This window comes from Branchiostoma floridae, chromosome 10, assembly GCF_000003815.2.
Source record: "Branchiostoma floridae strain S238N-H82 chromosome 10, Bfl_VNyyK, whole genome shotgun sequence".
Classification (NCBI taxonomy): domain Eukaryota; kingdom Metazoa; phylum Chordata; class Leptocardii; order Amphioxiformes; family Branchiostomatidae; genus Branchiostoma; species Branchiostoma floridae.
Genome location: NC_049988.1, coordinates 2,522,797 through 2,533,491, shown reverse-complemented (window position 1 = coordinate 2,533,491; position 10,695 = coordinate 2,522,797). Strand labels below are relative to the sequence as shown.

General features: G+C 42.0%; 1 protein-coding gene across 1 annotated transcript; it reads left to right on the top strand.

Moving 5' to 3' along the window:
* Positions 1-2,827: 2,827 nt before the first annotated feature.
* LOC118424240 lies at positions 2,828-5,809 on the top strand. Its single transcript, XM_035832779.1, has 2 exons — positions 2,828-4,649; positions 4,821-5,809. Exons 1-2 carry the CDS (start codon positions 2,828-2,830, stop codon positions 5,807-5,809), a joined length of 2,811 nt encoding a protein of 936 aa, XP_035688672.1.
* Positions 5,810-10,695: the final 4,886 nt, after the last annotated feature.

Genomic DNA, 10,695 nt, shown 5'->3' with positions numbered 1-10,695 from the left:
TGTTGCAGATGGATTTTTTTGTGGTTATCGGTAGTGACAGTGCTGTGTTCTTAAGTTGGGCCAGCTTTACACTTACATATCAACTTCTGCTACTGATGTTAAAGATCCATCTTGGGTTTCAGGGTTTGTAAGTCTTTGTCTCTCTTCCAATCAACAGCAATGTTTGCAATCTCTTTCTCATTGAGTCCTTGCTTCTTAAGCTCCTCTTCATTTCTCTACCGAGCTATTAGACTCTCTGGTATCCTGCGTCCTTTATTCATTTATTTATTTATTCACATATATTTTGAGAGTATGAGGCAGAAAGCACAAATTGCTTATATCAAGCCTTCTACTCAAGAAAAATACGCATAAAACAAGAATAGTAAACCACATACATACATAAGTACAGAATGGATAACAGAAAAGTAAATTTAGACAAGACAAAGTTGGTGCTGCATCAATTAGGAGAACCTGCTTGTGCAATGGATATAAGTATTGACAAAATAAAAAATATTACAGTTTTGTAGATGTGAAAGGGATGTTGATCCTGATAACAGTAAAGAACATAAAGTAGTGTCGTTGAGGTGCTTTAGATCTACTATTATATTGGAGACAGCCGCTGACAAAGAACTTTTTTGGCTGGTATAGAGTGTGCAGTGTAGGAGATAATGTCCTTTCCTGCCTTCTCTACTGTACTGTCTAAACGATACAGGTTCTCTTTTCTTTTTCAGTACCCTTGTAACTTCAGATTGGTAATTGTGGTTGCCACTTGGACAAAGACACTACAGACTTCTTCGTCTTTCCTTGTCTGTTAAAACCTCTCCTTAGAGATAAACCCGAAGGCTGTATCCTTTACCTGCAGCAACTGAGTGCTCTAAATATCCACTTGCACATTTGAAAATGCCTTTTGGTTGGCGCAACGTAATTCTAAATCCAAGTAACGCAGTGCGCAACCTGAATTTTTTCAGTTGGAACACCACTTTCCACCCACCCACCTACAGTATTTATTTCTTGATAGGATAAAACATACGTTACATGTAACTACAGGGGTGCCTAATAGGGGTGGGTAACGGTACAGAAAATCCAGGTCCGGTTCAGGTCCAGAGGATCAGGTCCGGACCTGAACCTGGACCTGATTCAGTATGTGAAAACTTGTGATACTCAAAACAATGGTCCATTTCGCTACAAGGAAATCTGCTTTGCAGGGTATTTGACTACCAATGGCGTTTTAAAATCCTATAAGGCTAACTGCCTCTGTGCGATTGACTGTAAAAATTGGTAGAAATGACTACAGACTATACTATACTATACTATACTTTAAACTATACTTCACTCTTGTTTTTTTATTCGACGTACAGGTAAGCCTCAAAACGTGTGAATGCCTGATCATATAATCTGTTCATTTTCCAATAGCTCCAACATCCTGTCCACCAAATTTTTTTCAGGTCCGGTTTTCCGGACCGGTGCACTACGAAAAACCTGTATTATACCGGCACACCGTCCCGGTACCTACCCTTAGTTACAGTACATGATTTCAAAATTTGTAGAGCAATCACAAAGAAGAGAATCTAAGTCATAGAATTCTATGTGACCACACGTTTTGCCAACTCTATGATAGTGTAGCCCGTTTCGTCCAATTTTTAGTTTGGACCAGTCCATTTTGCCATGGGGGTGACTTTGGAATAGTCCATAGTTACATGGGAAATACATTTGGAGGTTCAGATATCCACAATGATCTCTCCTGAAGTCAAATATTGTGCCAAAGATGCCAAAGTACAATTTCTTAGGCATTATGCGTATTTGGTAGTATAGCGTTATACTAGCTCAGTACATAAAAACTTCAGGGGGTATGTACAGGGGGGTTAGCAATTAAAGATTTACAAAACTTTTACATTTTCATATTCAGATGGACCGTCTCCATATTTCTAGGTGCGTATTTCATCAAAAACTGCTTTTTTGCAAAATAGTGTCCCCCCCCCTACTCGTAGGGAATCCAACGGAGCACGCAGACACGCCGTAGAACTTTACGTTCAGGCAAAACTTTGTGTGCTATCGGACTGCAGATTTGGCCCCCGTACGTGTCAGTTCGGGCGACGCGCCTGCCTTGTACAGCCTTAACGTTTTCAGAAATACGCGGCCTCAAAAAAAAAAAAAAAAAAAAACATACGGACTAATTGCACGTACGGCGAGTTGTGGCCTTAGCTTAAGATAAGAAATAAAGGACGGGCTTGAAACTCTATTGCATATTTGACTGGCAGTCACCCCCCCCCCAAAAAAAAACAACAACTTAACAATTCTCTTACAAAACAACGCCTCCACATATATGAATGCGATATCACAGTGACCTCATTGTTACATGCCTTAAGCTAAGGGCACAACCCGCCGTACGTGCTATTTGTCCGTACGTTTTTTTGGGAGGCAACGTCCGCCACGTATTTCTGAAAACGTTCAGGCCCTTAGCTTTTAACTACGCAACTTCTACATGGCCAACATCAAGTAATAATACCGTACTTTACAGCACGTTTTCCAATTTATCTACTTTACTTAAAAGCTGGTCAGTTAATTAGTAAGACTTGACCTATTCTATGCTAAAGATTTACTTTAGCATAGAATATCTATCGGTAGGTGGCGCTTCTAGGGGCAGCCACGTCATGAATTATCTCCTAGGCAGCCGTCATGGTTTTATGCTTATTTTAGATTTTAAACTGTTGTGGATGTTCACAAGTGTCATTATAAGTGTCCGTGAAGACGTCTAGACAAGGTTGGGTGCCATTTTATCTTACTGACGTGAACTTAACTGCGGAAATCGGACTTCCTCACCGGCGTCCCTCACCCAGACACCACAACAATGGCTTCCAGCGTGTTCAGGTACTCCATGGACTTCATGAGGAGTCTCAAGCCGAGCCATGCGACAACATGTCCACAGCTCAAGCAACTCCTAAGAGACAACGGAATCCTTCGGGGCTCAAGCAGGCCGAGAGGCAAGAAAGCCGGTAGGAACTGTTTGCGTAAAATTGAAACTGTTGTAGGAAGGAGAAATGACTTGATTACATTCCACCGCCCTCCCTTGTTGTCTTCACCCGTTTCCCGCGCAAACTTGACGAGCATCAAAACAGTAAGCAATCACCAGCCCAGCTGTACCCCGGCTGTTCACCAGCCCAGCTGTACCACTGCTGTTCCGACATTCCTACTCACTAATCCACGATCTCTTGTCAACAAAATTGACGAATTCCAGGCCGTTCTCACAAGCAATAACGTGGATATTGCTGCGGTCTCCGAGTCCTGGTTTATGCCCTCCACACCACATGAACAACAGTCAGTCGAAGGATATACCTTGTACTCTAAATGTCGCACAGATCGTCGTGGAGGTGGGGTAGCTGTGTATGTACATGACAGCATACCGTCTCGTGTACTGACTGAAATCACTGTCCCAGAACAGCTGGAATGTCTTTGGGTCTACGTGCGACCACACCGCCTGACTCGTCAGTTCTCGTCCATTGCCTTGTGTGCTTTGTACTCACCTCCTCAGTCACCACACGAGGAGGAACTCGTAGAACACATCATTTCAGCGGCAGATCAACTGCGTACAAGCTTTCAGAACATCGGTCTTGCCTTCCTGGGGGACTTCAATCACCTGAACATCCACAGCATTCTCCTTGACCGTGAACTCTCACAAGTCGTCCAGAGCTGCACAAGAGGCAACGCCACCCTTGATCTCATCGTGACAAACATGAAGACGTGCTACAAACCCCCCAAAATCCTCCCACCGATCGGTCTTAGTGACCACTGTTGTGTTCTCTGGCAAGCCCAGGTTAAACTTAAGCAAAACACCTGCACAAAGAAGCTCATTCGTCCCATTCGGGAACCAAATCTGAGTCACTTTGGGAGATGGATTACTACCCATACTTGGGAGGAGGTTTTAGCTGCAACCACAACTGAAGAAAAGGCAGATACATTCTACAGTACACTGACGTCTGCCATCGCGGAGTACTTCCCCACTAAGACTGTTAAACAACACCACTGTGACAAACCCTGGATAACTCCAAGAATCAAGCACCTTATACAGCAGAGACAGAGAACATTCACAAATGGAAGTTGCACCGCCATGTCAAAGTTCTACAGAAACAAAGTTCAAAAAGAAATCCGGAAGGCTAAAAACAAGTTCTACACGATCGACATTGAGGGCCGCAGGAAGGACAATCCTAGGGCATGGCACAATGGACTCAAGTCGATTTGTAACATGAACAGGAAAGCCAGTCGGATCTACGCTCCCGGCATCGATCAGAACGACCACGCAGCCTTAGCCAACGCCATTAATGCCAAGTTTGCAAGCGTGTCTCAGTCACTCCCACCGCTGGATCTGTCGTCTCTCCCATCATTCCTTCCGGCCCAACCGTTACCTGTTATCCAGGAATGGGAGGTTTACTCACACCTACGCGCCACCAACACTTACAAGAGTCCCGGACCTGATAATGTTCCTGCCTTCCTCCTCAAGGAATTCGCGTGTGAACTGAGCACTCCTCTGTGTGACTTACTTAACACGTCGTTGAAAGAAGGCACCGTACCCCGTCAATGGAAGGAAGCCAATGTGGTTCCACTGCCAAAGTCCAGCCCTCCAAACATCGACGAACTTCGGCCCATCTCTCTCACTCCAATGTTGTCTAAACTCTGTGAACGCTTCGTGACAAATTGGATAGTATAGGACATATCGCCAAGACTCGATCACCGCCAGTTTGGGGGAAGGAAGCACAGATCAACAACACACGCACTGGTCAGTTTTGTGGACTTCCTCTACAAATCCACGTCAGTGTCAAAGTCAATCTGCACCCTTGTTACAACAGATCTGTCTAAAGCTTTTGACAAAGTGGACCATACCATTGCCATTCGTTCCCTACTCGATCTTGGTGTTCGGCCGGCTGTCATCCCCTGGATTTGTAGCTTTATTACCGACAGACGGCAGAGAGTGATGTACCAGGGAGAACTCTCGGACTGGCTCTACCTTAGCTGCGGAGTAGCGCAAGGAACACTTCTTGGTCCAGTTATTTTCATGGCATTAATTGATGGAGCGCTTCGCGAAGTCGCCGACCGTTGGAAGTTCGTTGACGACATGAACATTGCACAGACCCGGTTAGTACGTCAGCCATGTACACTACAGCCCACACTCGACAACCTTACCACATGGGTCAGCGACCACAAGATGACTTTGAACCCAAAGAAATGTTTCGTACTCCGTGTGTGCTTCATGAAGGCACCTCCCCCTCCGCAACCACTGATGATCAGTGAACAACCCCTGAAGTGCGTGTCACACGTCAAAGTGCTAGGTTTAACTGTGCAGAATGACCTTAAATGGAACATTCAAGTCAGTAACATGCTCACGTCAGCCAACAGGAGATTGTACATACTTCGTCGGCTCAAGCGTTTTGGTGTGTCTCTCGCTGACCTTAAGTCGGTATACATGTCGTATGTGAGACCTGCGCTTGAGTACGCGGTACCTGTGTGGCACTCGTCAATAACCAAGGACCAGGCAGCAAAACTGGAGAGAATCCAAAAGAGAGCATGTAAAATCATTCTCGGAATTCACTACACTGACTATGCTTCAGCACTTTCAACACTAGACCTCAGCACACTAGCTGACCGACGAATCAGTATCTGCGCCACTTTCGCGGAGTCGTTACTACGATCAGAGTTCCGGGACTGGCTCCCTCCATCCAGACAGCACGTGACTGGACGTTCCACGCGCAGCTCAGAGAAACTGGACATGCCACTATGCCGTACGGACAGATACAAGAACTCGCCTATACCATATCTTGTGAACTTACTGAACAAGTGACTACCCCCGAACTGAGCACTAATCCTAATGTATGTTTCACTGCATTGATAAGACACTTGATTGTATGTAACTATAGTGTTGTACGACAACCCTTCGTTTCGTTATTTTTATAATCCTCACGGAACGACGAGTTCCCTTCAATAGTATGGGTACAATTCTCAAATGCTTGTAATTGTACTTCCTTTTAAGATTGTAAGATAACGAAGAGATTTTATCATGGCTGGTTTTAATGTACATAATTGTAAATGACGGCGCAATTCAGCTACTGCTGCGATGCCGTGCATCTGTAATAAAACTTGTCAAACTTGTCAAACGATGCAGTTTGCCCCTATAGAAGCAAGTCCTTATTTCACTGTAAATATTTAGTTAGCATACAGATGTTTAGATTAAATACCAATCTAAGAACAGTTTCTTCAACGCATTCAAACAAGTTCAAACTGTTGAAAAGAAGCAACATTATTGCCTAAAAATAGTTTTAAGTCAATATGACAGGTGAGCCTATTTATATATGGCGTCGTCATCGGGATATATACCAATTTAGCCAAATCAAACCCGTCCTAAGCAACCGCAAAACAAAAAAGGGTTGCTGAGTGAAGTTATTTGCTCACGGCAATCTGTTTGGTTAGTTGTCTGATGTGTTGATGCATGCGTGGTAATCCTGGCTGATAAAAGTATAAGTGCGGTACTGAGACAAACTTTTTTCTTAAGTTTTGTGAACCTCTTAACGTTATTAAGACAGCTCAGGGTATACGTAATCGCGGAAAACAGGAATCCTAATTTACAACAAATGCAGGCCGCTGTCAATCATTTTTTTTATAAATGGAGGGAAATATCCCCCGGGGACTGCAAAAATGGTCGCTGGTTGGTTAAGGCAATTGGTTGCTTGGAAGAGTGACAGAATAACTGCACATTTGGTGGTTGCTCGGAAAGGTGTATATGTACCTGCTGGCAATCACAAGTTTTCTTTTTGCTCTAAGGTAAAATAAAATCGTCTCTTTAACAAATATTGTGTGTTTTTACTTATTTTGGAACTAAAATTCTTCATAAGATTCGCAAAAATTTGCTTTACATTACACAAATGATTGATTTATATAATCATATGGCAATAATGTTGCCCGTTGTAATACAAATATGCGCATTTCGTTCAAGTTCTAAGTCCAAAGAACACACCATAAATTATCGGTAGGGACGTTTTATATGGGGTACTAATGAGATAAGTATATATAAGTGCGACTTTCCCGAACATCGAGACGCTTGACAGTAACTCCGGACAAGTTCACAAGTCAAGTCTGAGTCTGATAGGAGGTAAGTAGCGGACTGCCGTCTGGTTTTGTATTTGACATTTCCGTTAAAAATGGAAAGTTGTATACTCATGGTTGATATTTTGGGAGTTTCAGGTAACCCACTTTGTCCTCCAAACTATGTGGTACTTTTTCATCTTTATATTTTTTTTCGATTTTTTTGTGTGGATAGGTGGCAGTAAATAAGTCCATTCATTTGTGGTTTAACTAAAGTTTGCATTGAGATGACCTATGGGATGAGTTTTTAAGTTGTCTTTTTTGCATGTATGTATGTAAAATATTACATTCTTGCATAGGGGGGTCAATTTGTGAACGCTCTATTTGGATACATTAATTTGTATACATCTTTTCTTTCATATTTAAGTTCTACCAAGATGAGATTTTCCATAGGTATGAGATGTTATCCTTTCTCGCAAATACATTTTGCCTGTCTTGTTTCAAATTGTGTCTATAATGCTCATTTCCACCAGACAGCAATCCCACCCCAAATCAGCAAGAGCGCATTCCGAGAGCGATAATTACAGAAGAAAGCTCTTACTCTGTAATCTCTCTTGCGACACAAGCGAGCTCTCAGCGCCACCAAAAATTCAAATCGTGTCAACTTTTATGTGCTTCTAAAGATTTGACATTTTACTCAACGGATTTTAGAGATAAAGAACTAGTATTTCTTTCTCAGATATCGTTAAGTTGAATCTGTTATAACGTATTCACCAAGAACAGTAGACGCCTCTTTTCTTTTCTGCATAGTTTTAAAGAACGCTTGCAGATAGATGTGCAAAAGTTAGGTGTGGCGGGTCGTTCAGTGTAATATAACCAGCTGCTGCCGCACCGCGTACCAGCAAAGCTGGTTTGTTTCGCCGGAAGGCGGTCATACCTGCTTTATAGATACAAATACAGATTTTTATGTCTTGTGCGTTTTACATATATCCTACTGCCAACAATATGTTACTTCTTACATAATTAAAGAAGTAGGGCTGAAATTATACAATTTTTGTCATTTTACAATTGCCCAACATGACTCTCAGTTCATGTATGGTTCGATATTGCTTTTCTATGAATATCTTGAATGCCATTTGGCGGTACAATTTATGTATACTCGTGGTGTCTAAGGCTACGTTGCTATGATTATGCTCATGAGAAAGGTCATGTCTTTGTTTGGATATTTTTTCTTGTTTTCGATTTAGGTTTACAAACTTTACATTAGCAATGATAAAATTGAATATTGTGTTTGAACTAGTTCAAATCAAAGACGCCAGTAGTGTAAGGTGGGTTCACAAGTGCGTAAAGTTTCAATTGCCTGTGAGGTCTCTATTAAATTCCGTTTATACACAGCCGCACATTTGGAGCGTTTGGGAAAAAGAAATGATTACACATCACGCCCCTCCCCCCTGGCACATAAATTACGACTTCAGCATATTGGATGCATTTGCATTACACAACTTTCTCCAACACAACTTAAGGCTTCTTCATACGAGAATCAGAATAAGTCGGAATGCCGTTTGTATAAAATTGTTTGTATATTCCTTATAATTCGTAGTGTATTCTAAACATTTTACTGCAGTTACGTGCGCCTATGCTTGTGGTCGTCCCGAAACTTTTTTTGCCATAATCAAGACTTAAAATGTGCATTTTCTCTGGAAAAATATTGAACGGCATTTAGATGTACTCTAATTGTTTTCACTGCAGTACAAGCGCATTCCAGTGCATTCCAGCATTCTGATTTCAACCGACCGTCCACAAGAATGCACTCTAAAGATATCTGCAATACAATGTTAATTTCAAGAATGAACTACGAATACCCAGTCATATACATTTTTTTTATAAAGGCAGCATTCCGGCTCATTCCGCCTCTTGAACTCCCGCCCGAATGTGGCAGGAGTTTTGTTCAGAAATTCTTCATTCCAGCTAGTTCTGATTGATTCTTATTGATTCGGTTTCATTGTGAATGCCCTGATATGTCGATCACTTGCCTAACGGACGTCCAACAAAAGAATATTCCGAACTGCTTTTTGATTATGCAATAAGAAAACCCACCGCTCCCACTGTTTCCTTATTGTGCAGATTCCATAACCTAAATTCCGTAACTTCGCAGTAAGGAGGTCGAGTGTAGCACAATCGGCAGCGTGCTGGGCTTAGAGCCAAGAGATCCCGGGTTCTAAACCTGCCATGTCAACTCCAGGGCGTTAAGTGGAGGTCCCGTGCTAGAGAAGAGACACACCTTAAGCACTTATAAGAACTACTCACACCTTTCGAAAAAAAGTAAAGAGATGATCCTGTGAGCGGTAGTACAATTTTTTTTCCGTCTGGAGTTAATGAACTACCTGGATGGAGGCTTGAGAACCACCGTCTCGTATTGTTCAAAGGGTGTTTACATCATTCACTCGGAATTTCCGGGAGAAAATAGTGACGTAATCTCCGATCCGTCACTAACAAAGATCCAAATCAATTTTATTCAAGCCAAACCAAACCAAACCAAACCAGACAAACCACAAAGTTTTGTCATCATTGCTTGACCGACAGATGAATCAAAATTCATATTTATACCAAATATCCATAGCATTCTGGGTGTTCGTCGCGTACGTTATCTGCACGCTATCTGTGCGTTGCCCGACTTCAGAAGGAACAGTTTTAATCCGTGCAGCATGTCAGCATCGTACGTTGTATGAGCGTTGCACATAAGTTAACGCCTCCCAGCGCCCGTACCGCAATATTAGCGTATAACCACTTAGGAACCGCGAACACAGAGTGTGACTGCGCCGCACCCGATCCACGTGTGACCGATAAACTGCGAACATATATCGATAGATTTGCGCATAAGAAAACTATCAGGTGTACTGTGCGAATGTCTAAGAACTAAAACTAGCACAAAACGATTTAGATGTTCTGAGGTATGCACTGTGCGTGTGACAATGTATGAAAGAAGTTATTAACAAAAAATGTCAACACAAAACGCATACTCACTTGAAAACGCTTTCGTGGTTTTTAGAAGTTCTGGTCGTGTTGCGTGTTTTCGTGATCACGATTTGATAACAAACGCATACAATCGACAGAGAAGTACAAATATTCCAACACCGGTTGACATTTGAGGTATGGATAGTTGGTAACGCGGGGTTAGGATTGCTGTTGATTGACTTCAATTGTATACGGAACGGACATATTATGCTGAAGCGATTATTGTTTCTTTTTTAAACACATTGCTGACAAAGAATTTTGAACCTCAGATCGTGTATATAGAGTTGTCTTCTACATTAAACACAGGCAGGTATATATAAATACGGGTTCTCAGGTATTTCTTTTGCAATTTCAGCACAAACCATCAATACATTCTATGCAAGGTCACGTGTGCCATACTTGTGGTTCTTACATAAGACGTATACAGCACCATGTACAAAAACACCATGACGCAGCGTTAGGGTGAAGCACAAGTAGGAGAATTTCGTCACATTTATTATCATATTTTTTTAAAAACCCTCTCACATAAAAATGCCTATTTCTTGTTTCATTAGTTTACAATCAGGATGAGTTTGACAGCATGGAAAATAACATCTCAGATTTTTTTCAACAATACATTGAAAACAAATTGGT